Below are 20190 nucleotides of genomic sequence, written 5' to 3'. Positions count from 1 at the left end.
TTAACCCGTGTACCTTTGATGGGATTTACAATAGAGTTATTTTAACCACTTACAGATAAATTGCTTTTTGGGTAAGTCAGTTAAGTGTTAAGGTACATTTTAAATACGCTAGTATGATGCAATTGGAAAAAAAATTGTCAGTTTATTTTAAGGAACAGAACAAAAGTAGTTAGCTTGCCATTGATGCTACCTATAGAAAATGTACAGGCATGCATATATGGAAGAGACAAATTTAAATGAGAAAATGTCAGTCTAAAAAGCAGCAATAGGGAAATTGGATCAGTCAAAGCAAAAAAATCAGATGGAAATACAATGTACAATACAAACTTTTTTTTGTACAGTTATAAACCTTTTGTTTATATAGTCCATGGCTCATCCTCGTAGAAGGCATCCATATATGTAGTACCTTGAATGTACAGTGGGGTCGCTCTCAAACAGCGGTGAGGAAGTCTTCTGAGGCCATGCTATATTTGTTGGAAAAATACGATGCAAATGTTTATTATTCATTTGTGCATCAAATGTTCCTTTGATGCATTAATTGTTTTCAGAATGGCATGCCAGGCTGCCTCAAATGTGCTGGCGGCGCTGCATATGGTCCACGGGCCATAGGTTCTCCACCCCAAATGTGACATATTGTTGGGACGTATGCTGGATTGTCTATCGATGTTTCCATCGCAGCACCGGCAACTGGAAAAGTCTAGAAGACAAAAGTGCACTCCACGACAAGGATGGTGTTAACTGTCTGTTGCGTCGTTCTCTTCCTCAATGTAAGGAATTTCCAGGTTGTCAAAGTTTCTGTTGCCGTCCACGGTGGGCGAGAGAGAAGCGGCGAAGTACGCGGGCTTGATGATGTCCTCTGAAACAAAAAATAAGAAAAAAGTTGCATATTTTCAAGGAAGACATAGTACATATGAACATACTATATGTATATACTGTTTATATTTGAGAAAAAGGTCATCCATTTTCAGGATAAAAGTTGCATGTTTGTGTGGAAAAAGTTGTATATATGAGACAGCAAAGTTGTACATTTTCAAGAATAAAAGCTCCATAGTATTTAAGAACAAAAAAATATTTTCAGCAAAAAAGTTGGATATTTTCAAGAAAGGTTTTTTAAATTGAGAAAATTTGAGAAAGGTCTTACATTTAAAAAAAAAAAAAAAAAAAAAAAGAAAAAGTTGGATATTTTCAAAATAAAAAGAATGGTCTTACATTTAAGAAAAAAAGTAATTTTCAGGATAAAAAAAAATTCAGGAAAAAAAGTTGTTTTAAAGAACAAAGTTTAATATTTAAAACAAGAGTATATTGCGGAAAAGGTCTTATATTTTCAAGAAAAGTTAAAAAGAAGTCATGTTTCGAACAAAATATATTTTCTACACAAAAGTCCTACATTTGTACATATGCGTAATATATTTGAGAAAAAAAGTTGAATGTTTTTGAGAAAAGTGGTAAATTTTGAGTTCTATGTCCAAGATTTGTACGACATTTAGGGCAGAGAGGAAGGTTAGACCACCTTACCTCCCTACTGACTTTCCGAGTCAAGACTGCCCAGACGGTCATCCAGACTCTCCGTGCTCATGGACGATGACGAGTCGAGGATCTCATTGTCTGAGTTTTCCTGCTCCAGATCGGGTAACCTGCAGGCTAGGTCCAGCCTTGGGAGATGTATGCAGAGGCTTTAAATACCCCTAAAAAGAGTAACAATGCACATGAAACAATCGGCGCTTACTTTTCCTGCTTGATGGACCTGATTCTTTCAATGAGAGTCCTCTCATCCGAATCAGTCTGGTCAGGAATTTCCAGGGCGGATGGTTTTTCCACAACCTGCAGAGAGACGAGCAAAAGGCCATTCATCATGTTTTATTACGAGGCAAACTAGGTGCACACAATACACAAAAACACAATATTTGTGTCTTTTTGTAAAATGTTGAATCCAATATGTTTATTAATTTGTCTCATTTTGTTTATTTATTTTTTTAATAGATATTTTTTTGAATACTTTGAGCATTATTGCTTTGACTCTCGTTTGACTGTAAAGGTGTACCCAATGTTGGCTTTGTATTTTGTCCAACATTTGTGGGTTCTTTTGTTCAATATTTATGTATTTTTAGATATGTTGTAAGGTAATATTTGCAGCATAATTGCTTCGGCTCTCGCTAGATTGTACCGGTGTGCCGAATATTTTGACTGGACCGCTCCTATTCACAACATGTATGAAAGTGAACAATAGGGCTTGGCGCAGGTCTGCGCTTCACTGAGTGCATTTGTTGTTTAATGAGGATCAAAGAATGAATCAGAACCACTTTTCTGGTGATTTTTTCCCCCCCCCCCACACCATTTTACCGTGTTTTGTCTCTTCAGCTTAAGTTGATTGACAGCCAGGGCCTCGGCGTACTCCAGCTGCTGAATGTTCTGCAGCTTCTCCTTGTAGCGCCTGAACTGCTCCGAGATGAGGATCTCCACGCAACTGAACACACACACACAGGTCAATGCACAATGCAAACACGTAGTGTATAGAGTATTTAGTGTGGAGCGTGACTCACGTGGTCGTCTTGCCCACGTCCTTCATGCCAAGGAAGGGGTCATCGGAGTCGGGGGAGCGCAGGATGCACGGGGCGAAGACGATGGCGAGGGAACTGGGTGTCATCTTATTGTAATCTTCCTCGCTGGCCACCCTGGAACCACAAACGCACGCTTTGGCTTTAAGATGCCTTCAAAAGGCCTTCTAAACACTGTTACAATGCCCGTAACAGCTGGATAAAATGCCTTTTTACCGGACAAGGTGGAAGACGAGCCGCTCCAGTGTGTTGTAATTGGCAAGGGGAAGTTCATCCACCTTTTGGTACACAGCACGTATTCTCTCAGCCCGCTCTGGGAACTCTGCAAACAAATGAATAACCAAGAGGGTCAATGAACTTCCTGAACACCAGAGAGAATGTTCTGAATCCTCTTTTACACAGAGATCTTACGAAATTACAGCATTGGAGCTGGAGCAGCAGATGATGGAATTTAAATGCCCTGTGCTTTTTTTTTTTTTTTTTTTTTTAAACATTTTTTAACACACATACCTGCTTGTTATTATAGTACGTAGGCTAAAACGAGATTTATTTTTCACACTGGAGGCTCTGCCTTTACAAATAGAAGCAAGCAGGTAGAAGAGGATCCAGCCAAATGCTGACCAGAACGTATGCACTAGCCGGCGAGATTCAACCTACTGTATCACACATCCTCGCTGGCAAGATCCAGCCTGCTCTTAGCCAATGTTCACTGGCAAGATTTATTCCACTATCTCACTCACTCACACACACACACACACTCTCTTGCGCTCTCTGGCGAAACACAGCCTGCTGTTACGCACACACCCCAGAGAGATGAGAGGCGGCCCTCAAAGCCTCTCTACAGTAGTAGCAAAACAAAATAGTGGCGCCATGACTTACTAGTTGAATTCGCTCAGTGACCAGGCTTGTAACTCAAAACACTCAATCATCGCAAAATTTACATGTCTCCGTTCCAGCGCCCCAAAAAACACCCAACAAAAATTTTCTAACCCGTTTATTAAGAAGAAAAATAGAACTCTACAATTTTGCACTATTAAAACACACAGTCAGGCACGTGCAAACAACAACTACAAACAAAAAAATAGCTACTTCTTGGTGCTCAAGCACCTGCCTTTTTTGCTGCGGCCCTTTTTTATCTTCATTCTGCAATATTTAAAGGTCCCATATTTTGGATATTTAGACCTCCATAGTCTCTCTAACATGGATGTAATATAAAAGTGCGAATTTCATTAAAAAAAAACAACATTTTGGTTTTGTCATACGAGTGTCCAGAAAAAGCCCCTCTGAACAGCTACTTTTTGTTTGACCCAGTTTTGTATCCGCTTTGTCCATATTTGACCAAGACCACCCCCTTTCCTCTGATTGGTTGCCTCTGTGTAGACGACCCACTTGTTATCGCACACGTTCGTTATGTTGACAGCGCTGGCTCGGGAGCGGAGAGATAGGTGGAGATTTTCGCTTGTGACGTAGACAAGCTCGAGAAATTCAAATGACCTTATTTCAGGCCTTTCGGCAGAAAAACATTTGGAGCTCGGAAATCCGTGGACGAATTCAATTCATATTTCACGTTTACTGAGGCACCACAGATCCAATATAACATCCCAAATACTAGAACAAGTTGGTTTAGTAAAATATGGGCCCTTTAAAGGAAAAAATTGCCCTCTGTGTCATCAATTTTACCCAAAGTGTTTTGAAATCTGACGAGCATTTATTTGAGTCCTCGGGAGAATTGTACATATGCTCCCGTCCTCCTTCCCCTTCCGAAAACCTGTCATTTCAACAGGGGTGTGTTGACTTTTTACAGTATATCCACTGTAGCCTCCCTTCACCTCCTTTCTTAATAGTTGTATTAGTGACTGCGCTAACAGAAATAAATACGTTAAATATATACTACCGTTTTTTCCTTGATTGTATTAATCATTTTTGCTATAGGTGCCTTTTTTTGGCTAGAGCACCTGCCCCCCAAAATGTGTGTGCATGTGCCTGCATACAGTAATAATGTAATCGAATGGACAGATTTAAACAGTTTTTGGAGCATGATAATTCAATAGGCATTCTTCTGCTCATTCTGGTGTGTGCTCCTTGGATTCTACTACATGTAGATTTGATGAGAAGACAGAAGACCATGTCAACTAAGCTGCAATAATATTAGCCATTTTTCGCAGAGGATAAAGAATATACGCTTGTGAGTGTTGCTGTATCTGCATGTGTTGCTACCGCTTGTGTTCAAATGCAAGTTGTTTAAAGGTTTATAATTACCGCTACATCGATGCCAGTTTCGTGAGCCCGTGGCTATGGCATTGTGCATCGTGTGTTGGCATTAAGCTAGCAGACTTTTCGTAAGACAATGTTAATGTCATGTAGTTCTCTTGGTTTTATGTTTGGTTTTAAAGTAAAATTCCACTAACAGTGTCAATAAACGGCTTGAAACAAGCACGTGGCCTCTTTTTTGAAGAATCGTTTAATACCTGCCAAACTACTGCTTGTTGTGAAGTTCGCTGCCACCACAGCTAGTGCTCATCACAAAAAGATTTGCTTGCAACAACCAAAAAAACAAAATCCAACAAGTGATGCCTGGTATCTTAAAAACCTCCTAAGTCGCGTCAAGTGGAGGTACCACTGTACATATGGACTCACCCACGGCATGCAAGAAGTCACTGTAGAGAGAAAAAGTCATGAGCGGTTCAGCCAGCTCTCGCAGCCAACGTTTCACAAGGCCTGTGATGGTATGGATGGGGTAGTTCTCCAGATTGGCCGCCTCGGGGTCTAACATGACAAGAACAGCGGGAAGTCAACAAATCCTGAATACTTTAGCTCAGTGAGCATTGAAGGGCCCATCGCCACAAGTATGTTTTATTTTTTTTGCGTGATGCCAAGGGAAAAGTTTGATGATAACCATAGAACAGGAAAAGTAACATGTTTACACAGGGAATTGTCCAGCTGAAATATCAATAACATACACAAATTTATTTTTTCAAGCAGATGCTAACTTAATTAAACCTTATTACAACCTGTTCAACACTTATTAATTTCAGCAACAACTAAAAAGTACCACTAGGTGATAGTATTGCTCTCCTTTACATCTGTCAGGGGTGCTTCACATGTTGACTAGTTTTATTTATCATTTTTCTTACACCTGACTTGACAGATAATATTTTAAATTTTTTGACTAATATTTGGTTATTTTTGTAAAACATTTTTTAATTGTTTGTAATATTTCTTTTTCACTTTTTTTTTTTTTACACTTGCATGACAGTTAATATGTTTTTATTTTTTGGCTAATATTTTTGAATTATTTTCTATTTTTTGTATTTGTATGGATTTCTTCCTGTTTGTGTATTTTATTCTATTACATGTGTACCTTTGGATAATATTTTTGAGAATTTTCAAATATTTGTCTATTTTTGTGATTTTTCTAGTGTCTTTCTGTTTGTAATCTTAATGTACTGTGTATTTTTGTTTAATATTTTGCACTGTTGTCTATTAAATTTGTAATTGAAGATATTTTTGTAATATTTTGTGCATTATTGCTTTGGGTCTTGTTAGTGTGCTGAAGTGTGCCCATTTTTTTTTTTTTTTTTTTTTTATACATGTGGCACTACCATGACCCCTGAGTTAATGAAAGGTTTAAGATAAGTGACATTTTGACCCGGAAATGAATTGTAAGGTATTAACATGTTTTCCGCTACATTAAGCTATGTTGTAATTGTGTTTCGAGCCGTCACATCCTACCCATCTCCATAATTTGATAGAGTTCCCGGGCGCGGCAGGCGGAGCCCGACTTTCGGTAGATTCCCTCAGTGTAGAGGCCGTTCATCTCCACGTACATCAGCAGCAGCTCCACCACCTTGGGCACGGGATTGGCCTTGCTGGTTAGAACGCACACATGCACCCCGAAGTGAAGGGCGCCGGGAACACTGTCATCCTGTCACAAGATATATGGCATTAATTTGTGTGCGTCTGTGGTTGTTTGGAGCCTTTTCTCAACAGTAGCTTACTTGGCGAGCGCAGCGTGTTGAGCAGTCAGTGATGATTTTGTTCAGGCATTTCTTGTGGCATATTAACTTGCACGCTACAACGCAAAACACAACTGTCAGTCAACCATATGACTTGAAAGCACACTGATCGAATGTATTAAATGGGTAGACAATGATTTTGATAACATTTTGAACATTCGTAATTGTCATAAGTATAGGAAGTCAACTACTGACAACTGAATGATAGTATTTAGTATTGTATTTATTTTGTAATGTATTTGGAGTACTACTAATAGTTTAATATATTTGTATAATTGATTTTTTATTTTTTAATATATATATATATTTTATATAATATGTATGGTTTGTGCTATATTTTTGTATTATGTTCTATTTTTTCCCCCCCACTTTCTATTTTCATTTAATAATGATTTTGTCTAAAAATTTTTTTATCATTCCTAAATATTTGTTTAAATATCTGTTGCATTTCTTCCAAATATTGGTGGATTTTTATCTCATATTTCATCTAATGGTTTTAATTAACTGTCTAATATTTCAGTATTTTTAAAAATATGTGTCTGTTTTGCCCCAATATTTTATGTAATGTTTTTTTCCATCTAATAATTGTATATTTATATCATAATTTGTATTCTTTTGAATATTTTTGTCCAATAGCTGGTATTATTTTTGTACTTTTTGTTGTGTAGTTTTTGTCTAAAATGTTTATTTGTATATGTCAACTCAAATTTGTGTATCTTTCTAACTTTGGATCAATTTTGCATTGTTTTTACTATTTGTGTGTTTTGTGTGTAAAAGGTCTGATTATTACTGATATTGTTTTCAATATTGTAATATTTTTTGATTGTAGTTCCTTCTACCCTTGGATTTGCATTGTATTGTTGGACATTTTTGTAATATATTGAGCATTATTGCTTTGCTCTCATGAGATCGTACGAGTGTACCTAATGTTTTAACGTCCCCCTCCCATTGGCAAATCCCAGACGCATTTCTTTTAGCGATATGGTAATAATACTGATGAGCGTCATCATTTTGCTCTGAAAAATCCCATGAAATTTCAATAGCATTTGATCTCTCATTATGCATGGTGTACTAAATGAAGTGGCTCCATGTTTTTCCGTTTTCGTGTAAACATACCGCTGCACATGTAGGCTTTCTCCATTCCCCAGATGTAGGAGCCGCACAGGTCACATGACTGCATGATGTTCACTTGGTAGGTGCTGAAGCGGTGATCAAGCGGACTATCGGGCTGTCAAAACAAAAACTAAATCTTTTTCAAATTCTAAATGCATATATACATTTAAATATATTTTTTAACATCACGTCGCAGAATTTGCACATTCATCTTACACATTTGTCCTTTTTTCTTCTCTTCTTTGTAGTCTTGGCAGCCTGAAGAAAACCAGAGTATTTATTATCAAGTTTACAGTACATTTAAATACATAATACATGGTAATACGAGACCAACCTTGACCGGCTCTGAGTCCATCTTCTTAATCTCGCCCCTGATGAAGCCGTCCAGCATCGACTGGAACAGGTTGACCACCAGTGACACCTCGTTCTTATTCTTGGGGCCGGCCAGAGAACTGACTTTGTTTTGGTAGCCTTTCATCAGATCTTTGTAGCCGATCTGAGGCTTCTGCAGAATGCATGGAGAGCATTACTGGAGGGAAACGTCCACGGTCTTCATACACACTGTTAGCACTGGGACATACAGTACAGTACACTGACCTGGACAGAGAACATGCCTTTAATGGTCTCTCTGAACTGCATGGTAGCCATGAGGAAGATATTCTCTGTTGGTGACAGCTCTTTGATCCGTATCTGCAAGTCATTCATCTGAGGAATAAAAGGCTAAAAGTAAAAAGCTCATAAAAGTAATTTACACTCACTGTGCGATATCTACACGATAGCTATAAGCGCTGCATGAAAAAATATATGGCCTTTGCCAAGATGCCATTCACTATGATTGAATAGTATGTTTATTTTGTAATATTTTGGTATGTTTTGTCCACTATTCTTATATTATTTGTAATATCTGCATGTTGTTCTTCTAATATTTTCTTATTTTTTTTGTCTAATTTTTTTTACATTTATGCAACAGTTCTGTATTTTTCATCGAATGTTTCTGTATTTGTCTTGTAATGTTATATTTTTAATGGTATATACTGTAGAATGCATATTTATTTGTGCATCTTTCATCTTTTTGCCACTTTATTTATAGTTTTTCACATTTGTGTTGTTCATGATATTTGTGTATTTCTCATCTAATCTGTCCATTTTTGTTTATATTATTTTATATTTGGGTATTATACATCTACTAGTATTTTTTTATTTTTGAAATATTTGTGTGTTCTCCCCACCTCATTCTAATTAATAGATGCCATGCCTCAATTAGACACCGTGCCTCAATTAAACATCTAGGTGCATCGTCCAATTGAACAATTGCCTCCCCTCAAATAAACCCTCCCTAAGTTCTTTTTAATGGCGTCATTTTTTTGTGGAAATTTTCTCTTAAAATACATGTATATTTACCAAATAAATTATTGGATTTCCCTTGATGGATTATAGTAATTATAATAAGAATATATGAGAGACAAATTTTAGCTAAGATTAGTTGACCAAAAATAGTCGAAAATGATTTTTAAAATATTTATATACTAAAATACTAAATGAATGTATGTGTGTGTATGTATTTATATATAGTATTAATATATATAATTCAAGAATTTATTTGGTAAATATATATTATATATATTTATTCTAAAAGAACATTTCCACAAAAAATGATGCCATTAAAAACAACTTAGGGAGGGTTTATTTGAGGTGAGGCATTTGTTCAATTGGACGATGCGCCTCGATGTCTAATTGAGGCACGGTGTCTAATTGAGGCACGGCATCTATTAATTAGAATGAGGTGGGGGGAACACAATATCAGTTAATGTTGTTATAAAAACACGTGTGCAAATAATGGCCCGCTAATATCTGCAGTTAAAGCTGCTTAAAAGTTGTAAAGGTGCGTCTCCCGCCCTCACTTGGTTGCCGAGAAACTCATCCAGGTTGCGCAGCTCTTTGGGGTCTTTGATCTCACGGTCCAATGAGCAGCTCCACTGCAGGGCTCGCGTGGCCCGACTGATTTTGATGGTGGGGTTGCGTGCCAGCCGCCCGGAGTTCTGCTCGGGCATCTTGTAGGGGTGAGGCTTGTAGCTGGGCAAGGTCACTATAAGGAGACGACACATTATTGTTTTAAAGGTCCCGTATTTTGGCTATTTAGAGCTCCATAGAGTGACTCTCTAACATGGAATTAGTATAAAAGTGTCAATTTCATTAAAAAAAAAACACACCTTGGTTTTGTCATACAAGTGACCAGAAAAGGCCCCTTTGACAGCTATTTCTGTTTGACCCAGTTTTGTATCCGCTTTGGCTAAGATCACCCATTTTCCTGTGATTGGTTGCCTCAGTATAGAAAACTCACTTGTGAGAGAATCATCAGATAAAGATCCAATACATCACAATATCATTTTGTCCCACCTTAACTATACTGTAAACTTATTAGTGACCACTAGATGGGGGCATCATAAAACCAATGCTCCGGAGCATACTGAATTTTGAATCGCTAAAGTTCAAGGTACTGTACAGTTAAAAAAAAAAAGTTGCATCATTTATAAGAACACTTACCAGATTTTTCTTGCGAGGGAGTATCATTGTTGGTGGTTAATTTAGGCGTCCACTTGCGCAGGAATCTACTAAGAAACCAGATTCTGCAGCAAATACAATCTCCAATCAGCAACATGTTTAAAATCATATACAAATCTAGGGTTATCATGTAGCGAGAGGGATTGTACTTCTCAGGGGTAGTGAGCTGCGATTGGTCGGATCGCTGTTGTCCTGAATCTTCATTGGAACTCCTGGCAGGAAGGCTGTACCTTGATGAGTCTGTCTCCGTTGGGATCTATGAGGTAGGCAATTGTGTCAGTAGAAAAAAAGAAAATAAAAAAAGGGTGAGTATTCCACCTCTTTAGAAGCCGAGCCCATCTCCTGCTGTTATGCCACCACCACACTATTTGCATGGCAGTTAAAGACCTTCACCATTGAAAGCGTCGCCATTCGCCATGCAAAACTGCACTAAATGTTACACCCACCAGCCCTTTTTCTGCCTCATGCATTTTTTGCGTGGGAGTATAATTATTCACACACACACACCATTTATATATTTTTAATAATAATGAAAGAATGCAAAAAAAATAAAATAAATTACAATTTACTGTAGTTTTTAAAAATGTTTTTATTGTTGCTGGATACTGTTATTGATATACTTTAAAAAAAAAAAATCTACTTTCCCTTACTACGTTTCCTTTTAATGATGAGGTACTGTACCTGTTAAATGAAAGATCAAAATTTTTTTGCAATAAGAGAAATACAAAAATTAAAAATAAATTATAAAAACACATTTTAATACATGCCTTGGTATAAAGTTTTTTTTTTTTAAAGATGACTAGGTATTTTACCCATTAAAATTAGTTCATACTGTTATTGATATGCTTTTTAATCTACTCGTTTTCTTTTAATGATGAGGTATTGTACCCATTTATTTCAGAAAGTTGTAATGATCTAATTTTTGGACCTTAATTCGAAAAATAAAACAAAATAAAACTAATTTAAATTATAAAATTCAAATTTTTTAATAATAATTATAATATTTGTAGTGCAGCACGGTGCTTTTGTGGTTTTACACATCGGCCTCACAGTCAAAGTTCGGCTCAGACCCTCCTGCATGGGCGTCTCATGTTAATGTATCAATGAACCAATTTAGGAGAAGTCATAATAATGATAATCTCAATGATTCAGAAACAAGCTGTTGAAACAGAGAGAAGCATTTCCTTTTCTTTTCTAAAAGCAACAGTGCATTGTGATGCTCAATGACAAGTCCCACAACGCTGCAGCCGTCCATCTTTTTCTCGGCGGCATGCACACATGCAAGACGTCCAATGCAGAGCAGCCTCCTCCACTCTGTACCTTGACCTGAGATTTGAGGGTGCGAACATCCACGCTACTGGCTGAATTCTTCAGGGTGGATGCGCGGGGGCTCAAGGGGGGAAGCGGAAAGCTCCAGTACTCGCTCTCCTTGGAGCCAGCAAAGTTAATCATCAAGCCACTGCGGGCGTAGGCTAAGCGCCGCTTGCGCCTGGGGTTTCTGCGCAAGCGAACCCTGACCTGTCAGGGGGGGCCAGGCAAAGTGATGAAGCATGAGTGCTAAAGAACTTGTGTGGTTGAATACATAAGGAGCCCCCATTTGCGTGTAAAGTACTAGTATAAACGAAAACAAGTGTTTCTAAAATATCGCGTTACCTCGCGAGCAGACGGTGAGCTGTCGGAGCCAGACGAGCTGATCTTGGACAGTTCATCAGCAGACATGGAATACCCCTTGTGCCTGGGGCGGACAGGAACATAATTCATGTGAAGTGCAACCATACCAATGTCGTGGGTGCAAACGTTACAACACTGTCCCTTCTGCACATGTTTCTAAAACTTCCCTATACATCATCCATTCTTCTAGTGACTTCAGGTGAGGAGCAAGCATAGCCTTCTAGTGTGTGCAAATGCTAACTAAGTCCCTTGTATACATATTATACTCTAACTCTATAGGTCTGGGGTGTCCAAAGACCCATCCTTATAGTGACTTCAGAAAGGTGCAGATATGGCAGTGTAGTCCGTTTAAAAAAAATAAAAACAAACAAAACATTCCTTCGACACTGGACACCTTGTGTCGTGAAAGTCAAACATGAAAAACTTACTGAAAGTCATCTTTGCGTTTGTCTCGCCGCCTGTTCACCTCCGGACTCGACTCATCACTTATTTTCTCCCTCCACCTCTCGGCCTTCTCCTTAAACTCGCCCGTGTCTTTGTAGCGCTGGAGGGAAGTGCTCTTTTGGGAGTCACCGGCGCCGGTCCCGTCATCACTACGAACTGTGGGGTCCAAAGGCAGCGACAGGGGCCGGGTGAGCGGCGGTGGAGAACCGCGACCTCCTCGCCTCTCCCTGCTTGCAGCGGGCAGACCGTTGACAGCGTCGGCCTGCTCGGTTCTGTTGGGGCTCTGCTCCACTTTGTATTGTCGACGTAGGCCTTTTCTTGATGAGCTGTCCGGTGGTATCAATTCTAGTGATCTACTCCTGTGCTTTCTTATTTTGTTAGGAAAATACAAAATAAAGTGACACAGGTCACTTAAAGGAGCCTACCTGGCTCGTGTGGGTCGACCTTCTGTTGACATCCCTTTCGTGCTTGTCTTGAGCCCTTTCTCCGACCTCTTCACCGAAGTCTGCCACGCAGCCTGGATGACCGAGGCGGCCTTGCTTCGGTTCTCCTGAAACTCACGCCAATTCCTCTGGAACAGTATAATAAAACAGTATGCTCGGTCACCTACAGTCTTCTCTTACGTCACGACAAAGTATATATTTACTCATCCAGGAGGTCACAAAGGAACCCAGGACAATATCTAAAGAACTGCAGGCCTCCCTTGCCTCAGTTAAGGTCAGTGTTCAGGACTCAAAAATAAGGAAGAGACTGGGGAAAAAATTGCATCCATAGCAGAGTTCCGAGGCGAAAACCACTTCTGACCCAAAAGAATGTAAAGGCTCATCTTACTTTTGCAAAAAGACATTTGAAGTATTCCCCAGACTTTTGAGAGAATATTCTATGGACTGACGAGACAAATGTGGAACATTTTGAAAGTTGTGCGTCTCATTACATCTGGCGTAAATGTAACACAGCATTTCAGAAAAAGAACATCATACCAACAGTCAAACTTGGTGGCGGTAGTGTGATGGTCTGGGGTTGCTTTTCTCCTTCAGGACCTGGGCAACTTGCTGTGATTAATGGAAGCATGAATTTTGCTCTTTACCAGAAAATCCTAAAGGAGAATATTCGGCCATCAGTTTGTGACCTCAAGCTGAAGCGGACTTAGGTTCTACAGCAGGACAATGGCCCAAAACATACTAGCAAGTCAACTTCTGAATGGCTTTAAATAAATGGAAAGTTTTGGAGTGGCCTAGTCAGTGTCCGGACTTGATTTTGAGTGAAATGATGTGACATGACCTAAAAATGCTGTCCATCCTCAAAAATCCTCCATTGTTGCTGCATTCTGCAAGGAAGAGCGGGCCAAAATATCTCCACAGAGATGTAAAAGACTCACTGCCAGTGATAGAAAACACTTGATTTCAGTTGTTGCTGCTGAGGGTGGCCCAACTAATTATTAGGTTTAGGGGGGCATTACTTTTTCAACACAGGGCCAGGTAGCTTTGAAAATGTGTTTTCCCCTAATAAATACAATCATCATTTAAAAACAGCATTTTATGTTTACTTGTGTTATCTTTGTCTGATATTTCCATTTGTTTGATGTCCTTAAACTTTAAAGTGGGGGAACTAAACATCGCTATAGGGTCATGCATCCTTAGGGTACCTTCAAGTAAGGTGCAGGTATACCAATACCATATATTTCGTAGTGTGTGAAAAAGCTAAAACTAAATCCCTTCTACACGACTAGAAAACAAATATTTCCAAAACATCCATCCCTCTAATGACTTCAGTTGAGGTGAAGTCATACCAGTGTAGTGTGTGTGAAACCTACCTGTATGATGAGCGAGGCATCTTTCTTCTGCAGGAAGTGCATCCTAATCAAACATGCGCGGAACCAACGCTGTAGAACGACGATGTGACGCATCACTTCCTTGTTGAGAGTGTCCTGCAGAAACTGTCTCTCCTTTTCTTTAAGGAATACCTATTGTCACAAAGTAGTCAGGAACAGTAAGCGATGAGTGACAGTTTTCCCCTTATTTATAACTTACCTTGGTTTTTCCTATTTGGTAGGTCGTCTTATCCAAGCCCAGCCTGGTGAACAACTTAGTTATGTGTTCGGTGTACTCGGTTGCCTCTTTTGGAAGTAATATTTGGAATTTGTTAACAAATTCCTGTCATTGAGACACAGACATTAGCTCTCTAATGTACTACTGAAAACCAGACATTATAATACCAACGAATGTGTACCTTAAAAGTATATTTGGCATTGTAGCCAGACTTCTGCACATGAACCATTTTCAGGATGCTAGCATAGCGGATTTGATGTCGCAAAAGCTCTTCGTCAAAGTGAAATTCTTTCTGTAAAAAACAAGACAAAAACAAAATTAAAGCTACGAGCAGTGATGACCGGGCCCACAACCCGTTTTTTCATATTGACTCTTCAAAATGATCATCAAACTTTGACACCATGTTCAGTCCACATTAGATGGCATAGGCAAACAAAATTGGAAGTTTCACAACTCCCACCTGTGTAGGATACATGCTTACGATTGAGGTTCCATCCATCCATCCATTTTCCAAACCGCTTATCCTCACTAGCGTCGTGGGCGTGCTGGAGCCTATCCCCGCCATCTTTGGGCGAGAGGCGGGGTACACCCTGACCTGGTCGCCAGTCAATCGTAGGGCACATATAAAACAAACAACCATTTGCACTCACATTCACACCTACGGGCAATTTAGAATCTTCAATTAACCTACCATGCATGTTTTTGGAATGGGGGAGACCAGAGTACCCGCACGGGGAGATCAATGCAAATTCCACACAGGCGAGGCCTGATTTGAACCCGGGTCCTCAGAACTCTGAGGCAGATGTGCTAACCAGTCGGTCACCGTGCTGCCTGATTGAGTTTCGTTTGGTCAAATTCATGGAATTTCCCCCAAATGGACGACTTCCTGTTCAATTTCGGGCATTAGTCCTTGAGACTGGGGACTCCATTGTTCTGCTAGGGGACTTCAACGCTCATGTGGGCAATGAAAGTGAGAACTGGAAGGGCATAATTGGGAGGAACGCTGCTCCCGTGACCAAAAGAACAAGCTCACGGATGAATGAAAATGAGTTTCCCCCACATGGTGTCTGGGCTCAGAGTCGAGCCACTGCTCCTCCGCATCAAGAGGAGTCAGATTAGGTGTCTCAGGCATCTAGTTAAGATGCCCCCTGGACGCCTCCCTGGTGAGGTGTTCTGGGCACGTCCCACTGGGAGGAGGCTCCGGGAGGACCCATGACACGGCGGAGAGACTGTTTCCCGGTTGGCCTGGGAACACCTCGCGATTGCCCTGAAAGAGCTGACCGATCTGGCTGGTGAGAGCGAAGTCTGGGTATCCCTGCTGAAGCTAGTGCCCCCGCGACCCAACCCTGGAAAAGCAGAAGAAAATGGATGCATGGATGATCCCTGAGACTTTTTCGTGCATGGTGTACCTTTTCTGCATTAGAGCACAAGCAGAAAATAAAGAAAGGTTCGGCTTTTCTGACGGTGTCCATCAGCTTTGTGAGTGATGCCTGTGAGGAGAGCAAGGAGTGTAAATACATTTGTATGTGTTTTTATTTTTGTTTTTTTTAAAAATAGGTAGGAGCTAAAAACTGAGCCGATGGACCTGAAACTGCATGCAAACGGTCGCTGCTGCAGGTCGACAGGCAGATTTACGGGTGTGATCGTGCGCCCCAAAACCCACAACATGCTGGAGTGAGCGCAAATTCATGAGATTCTAATGGGAGGGGAAAAAAAACAAAAAACAAAGTCCACACGAAATCAATCAGAATTGAGAAAGATATATATATATATATATATATTTTTTTTTTTTTTTTTTAAAAGACAATTGCTTTACCTTTGGAATGAGTTGCTTTTGTCGACCGGCTTTTGTTTTCCTGCACAAAATATATCACATGAACATCATATAGGGGTGTTTATTTACTCAATGTAGGTACTGCCGTTTCAGTTAGCAACAGAGTTTGGACAGTTTAGCAGCATCAATGAATTTAGGTAACAACAGTTACAACCCATTTTTTTCCACTCACTTCCTCTTTTCGAAGTTGGTAAAGATATCCTCAAAGACATCGAGGGGATGTTCGTCAGAGCGATCGAAGGAGAAGTCCAGGGTACAGCTGTTGCTACAGATGTCAACGAACAATATGCTTATAGTGACTTCAAGTGAGGTGCAGACATAGCTAGTATGTGAAAAAGATACAACTACATCCCTTCTACATATGTGACCACAAAAAAATATTCCCACACATTGTCATTGTCATCCATCTTTATTGTGACTTCAGGTGTCCTCAACTACATATCTCCCCCCCAAAAAATTACCAAAACATCACTCTACGTAATCCATGCTTATAGTCACTTGAGGTGAGGGGCAGCCATACCTTCTTAATAATAACTTTAAATCATATAGCACATTTCAAAGTACAGAGATGTCTATGAGTGAAAAGCTACAATTGAATCCCTTATGCACATATGACTGAATTTTTTTTTTTTGAAATTCCCACAATGTCACTATAGGTCATCTATCCTTATTGTGACTTCAGGTGGAGTGTACAAATGCTACAACTGGATTCCTTCTACACGTGACCACAAAGGAATATAACAGTTTTGCACCACAACATCTGTGGCAGAAAATAAAGTAGGGACACTGGAAAATTTGTACCTGGAAGTTCTGTCCATGTGGCTGCTCGTATTTTTCATGTCTTTGAGGGATTTTCGGGAGGTGCGTCGGGCGCCCACTGAGGTGACAAACACAAAACACACGTATGAGTCCTATGTTTGTTCGGAAGTGCGGCCACCGTGTGTCATACCGTATGTCACATGGTGGATGCACTTCCAAACAATTATCTGCTAAAGCTACCAACTCTTCTCTGCGTGCTTGCGTCCGAAGCTCTTGAATACTGCCAGGATGTGGAAGGTGGCTCGGAGGACACCCCAACGGAAGACTGCCTCGGGACTGGACGCCACCAGGTGATGCAGAAATGCCCGCTCGCTGCCACGGAGAAGCGATATGACCTCAGGCCTCACATGGTCTGTGTTTTTCTCTAGGAAGCCCTACAATAAAATAACAAATGTTCATTAAATTGTCAGTGAGATTGTTGTCTTCTTGAAGCTAAAGAGGTACAATGGCTATAATTACAATTATCTGCCTAAACAGGCATATAATAATATTTGTCCTGGTTGACAAATCTCTGCAACATCGCATGGACATCGGGGACAGTGCCTCTGGACTGGCAAAGTGGGGTGGTGGTCCCCCTTTTAAAGAAAGGGGACCGGAGGGTGTGTTCCAACTACAGGGGGATCAAGCTCCTCAGCCTCCCTGGTAAGGTCTATTCAGGAGTATTAGAGAGGAGGGTCCGTCGGGAAATTGAATCTCAGATTCAGGAGGAGCAGTGTGGTTTTCATCCTGGTTGTGGAACAGTGGACCAGCTCTCGACCCTCGGCAGGGTCCTCGAGGGCGCATTGGAGTTTTGTTTTGTGGACTTGGAGAAGGCGTTCGACCATGTCCCTCGGGAGTCCTGTGGGGGGTGCTTTGGGAGTATGGGGTACCAAACCCCCTGATATGGGCTATTCGGTCCTTGTACGACCGCTGTCAGAGTTTGGACCGCATTGGCGCAGCGAGTGGCATTCATTTCCGTTGAGGGTTGGACTCCACCAAGGCTGCCCTTTGTCACCGATTCTGTTCCTAACTTTTATGGATAGAATTTCTAGGCGCAGAGGGGGATCCGGTTTGGTGGTGTCAGTACTGCATCGCCGCTATTTACAAATGTGGTTCTGTTGGCTTCATTAAGCCGTGATCTTCAACTCTCACTGGGGCGGTTCGCAGCAGAGTGTGAAGGGGTTGAGATGAAACTCACCACCTCCAAAAGTGACACCGTGGCCCTCAGTCGGAAAAGGTTGGAGTGCCCTCTCCATGTCAGGAATGAGATCCTGCCCAAGGAGTTCAAGTATCTTGGGGTCTTTTTCACAAGTGAAAATCCCTATTTTATATACAGCATAGGAATACCTTTGTTGATTCAGTAGCATACCCACTGAGGGAACAACATGAAATATTCACTAGGCCACCATACATTATCCTATTATTCTGAGCTGCCTTATCTCAAATAAAGGAAATCAGGTAAACACTACAGTGTGGGATTAACGGACTCACCTTGATGCAATATGTAACACTGCCAGCAAAGTGTTGAATGGCAAATGATGACTCACGGTCAACAGAGGCTGCTAAGAGTGAGTTGTCCTTGAACTGCAGCACTAACTTGTCCAAAAGTGCTTCGTCTGTTGCTTGAGGGAGGCTAAGAGAAACACAAACATAGACATTTAATCAACTGAACTGGCTTCTATCATATGTTCCCCAAGATAATTTAAATTTGAATGAGCATGGTCTTACGTGCTCGCCTCATCCAGCATGTTGAAGAGGCCTTGACCGATAAGCTGAATACACTTGCTGTTGTCGCTGTACTCAAAGCTTTGCCAACTGATGCCCTCGGCCTCATAATCTTCCTGGAAAATTGTTGTTTCAATCACATTCAAGAAGCAAAAAAAGATTGCTTTGCGTGTGTGGCACAAAGAATGACACATATTAAACAGTTTTTCCTACTTGCTGAATTGTGAAGATTTGCTGGTTCATGTAACACTGAAGTTTCTCATTGCTGTAGTTGATGCACAGCTGCTCAAAACTGTTTGTGTGCAGGTTCTCCAGGCCAAACAGATCCAGGACCCCAATAGACAAACACTGTAACAAACATAAGGGAAGATACAAACATAACGTACTGCCACAAAACCTAGGGCAACGCAACATGGTATAATAAACCCCCAAAACGAAATGTAGCATACCATAACACCGCAACACACTACAGCATACTGTACTAGAACATACCATAACTTACTGCTACTTGCCGTAATATAGCTAAGGGTACACAACGTACTTAAAACATTCTGTAACATAGCAGACTTATCACAACATACCACCACTTTCCATAATGTAGCATAGCATGATGTTATGTAACATACCATAACATATAAAACACGTAACATACTGTAACTTACTGCAAGATGCCGTAACCAAACATACCACAACGTAGCATCCCATAATGTAGGGTACCAGAACGCAGCGTACCATAACGTAACATGATATAACAGACGCAACTTAGCATATCAAAATCTGATCATAATGTAACATGATGTAACCTAGGATAATGTAACAAACTATAACTTAACATACTATAACATGCCACAACTTATCATACCACATAACATACTGAATTGTACCAGACTGTAATTTATTGCAACATACTATAACGTAACCAACATAATGTAACCCATCATGTCACAAAGTAGCATACCCTAATGTAACATACTATAACATAGCGGTACCATATACCATAAAGTAAGATACTGTACCTCATCGTAGCGTATCATAAATATAATGTAGCATAATATACTGTAACATCCTATGAAATATAAACAATACAGATTGTTGTGAAAAAAAAAAGACTGACAGAAACGGACTCCTCCATGTCCCGCCTGTTGAGCATAGCATGGTTGATGTGAAGGACAATCCAGTCGAACAGAGCGGCGTACAAAGACTTTGCCATGGAGTCCCGTGCCGCCAGGGCCTTGAAACAAAAATAATAATCAACTCCAGCTACAAACTTTAACATACTATCCAGATAACCAACAAGTCAATGTGTACCTCCTGCAGCGTGTACAGTGAAAACACTGTGTCATTGTCTTTTGAAACTCTCCTCTCGTTCAAGGTCTTCACCAGCAGCTCCTTTTTGACCTGGAATTAACAAAACCAGCTTTGAT

The 20190-nt window shown here is 40.3% G+C and overlaps 1 protein-coding gene across 4 annotated transcripts in view; it reads right to left on the bottom strand.

The window, feature by feature from the left end:
• Nucleotides 1-117: 117 nt before the first annotated feature.
• The window catches only part of LOC133489548 (unconventional myosin-IXb-like), a 31677-nt gene continuing 11604 nt past the window's right edge, over nucleotides 118-20190 (bottom strand). For 2 of the 4 annotated variants that reach the window (XM_061798751.1, XM_061798750.1), the window contains exons 8-41: nucleotides 20075-20164; nucleotides 19881-19997; nucleotides 18980-19114; nucleotides 18770-18882; nucleotides 18533-18674; nucleotides 17247-17436; nucleotides 17045-17120; nucleotides 16416-16508; nucleotides 16226-16265; nucleotides 15995-16105; nucleotides 15819-15899; nucleotides 14591-14701; nucleotides 14392-14514; nucleotides 14175-14324; nucleotides 12787-12932; nucleotides 12346-12687; nucleotides 11900-11981; nucleotides 11567-11764; nucleotides 10396-10502; nucleotides 10229-10311; nucleotides 9586-9770; nucleotides 8282-8389; nucleotides 8019-8189; nucleotides 7901-7942; nucleotides 7688-7799; nucleotides 6554-6627; nucleotides 6288-6480; nucleotides 5193-5321; nucleotides 2772-2877; nucleotides 2541-2672; nucleotides 2341-2464; nucleotides 1727-1821; nucleotides 1516-1652; nucleotides 118-856 (exon numbers count right to left, since the gene is read on the bottom strand). In XM_061798751.1, coding sequence (XP_061654735.1) covers nucleotides 1520-1652; nucleotides 1727-1821; nucleotides 2341-2464; nucleotides 2541-2672; nucleotides 2772-2877; nucleotides 5193-5321; nucleotides 6288-6480; nucleotides 6554-6627; nucleotides 7688-7799; nucleotides 7901-7942; nucleotides 8019-8189; nucleotides 8282-8389; nucleotides 9586-9770; nucleotides 10229-10311; nucleotides 10396-10502; nucleotides 11567-11764; nucleotides 11900-11981; nucleotides 12346-12687; nucleotides 12787-12932; nucleotides 14175-14324; nucleotides 14392-14514; nucleotides 14591-14701; nucleotides 15819-15899; nucleotides 15995-16105; nucleotides 16226-16265; nucleotides 16416-16508; nucleotides 17045-17120; nucleotides 17247-17436; nucleotides 18533-18674; nucleotides 18770-18882; nucleotides 18980-19114; nucleotides 19881-19997; nucleotides 20075-20164 — 4134 coding nt within the window. In that variant the 3' untranslated portion in view covers nucleotides 118-856; nucleotides 1516-1519. The remainder of the gene's footprint in view (nucleotides 857-1515; nucleotides 1653-1726; nucleotides 1822-2340; nucleotides 2465-2540; nucleotides 2673-2771; nucleotides 2878-5192; nucleotides 5322-6287; nucleotides 6481-6553; nucleotides 6628-7687; nucleotides 7800-7900; nucleotides 7943-8018; nucleotides 8190-8281; nucleotides 8390-9585; nucleotides 9771-10228; nucleotides 10312-10395; nucleotides 10503-11566; nucleotides 11765-11899; nucleotides 11982-12345; nucleotides 12688-12786; nucleotides 12933-14174; nucleotides 14325-14391; nucleotides 14515-14590; nucleotides 14702-15818; nucleotides 15900-15994; nucleotides 16106-16225; nucleotides 16266-16415; nucleotides 16509-17044; nucleotides 17121-17246; nucleotides 17437-18532; nucleotides 18675-18769; nucleotides 18883-18979; nucleotides 19115-19880; nucleotides 19998-20074; nucleotides 20165-20190) is intronic. The other 2 variants (XM_061798752.1, XM_061798753.1) reach the window with 2 other exon arrangements.

The sequence above is a fragment of the Phyllopteryx taeniolatus genome, chromosome 14 (assembly GCF_024500385.1).
Source record: "Phyllopteryx taeniolatus isolate TA_2022b chromosome 14, UOR_Ptae_1.2, whole genome shotgun sequence".
Taxonomy (NCBI): Eukaryota; Metazoa; Chordata; class Actinopteri; order Syngnathiformes; family Syngnathidae; genus Phyllopteryx; species Phyllopteryx taeniolatus.
The sequence above is the reverse complement of the archived record's forward strand: the minus strand, read 5'-3'. Positions and strand labels throughout refer to the sequence as shown.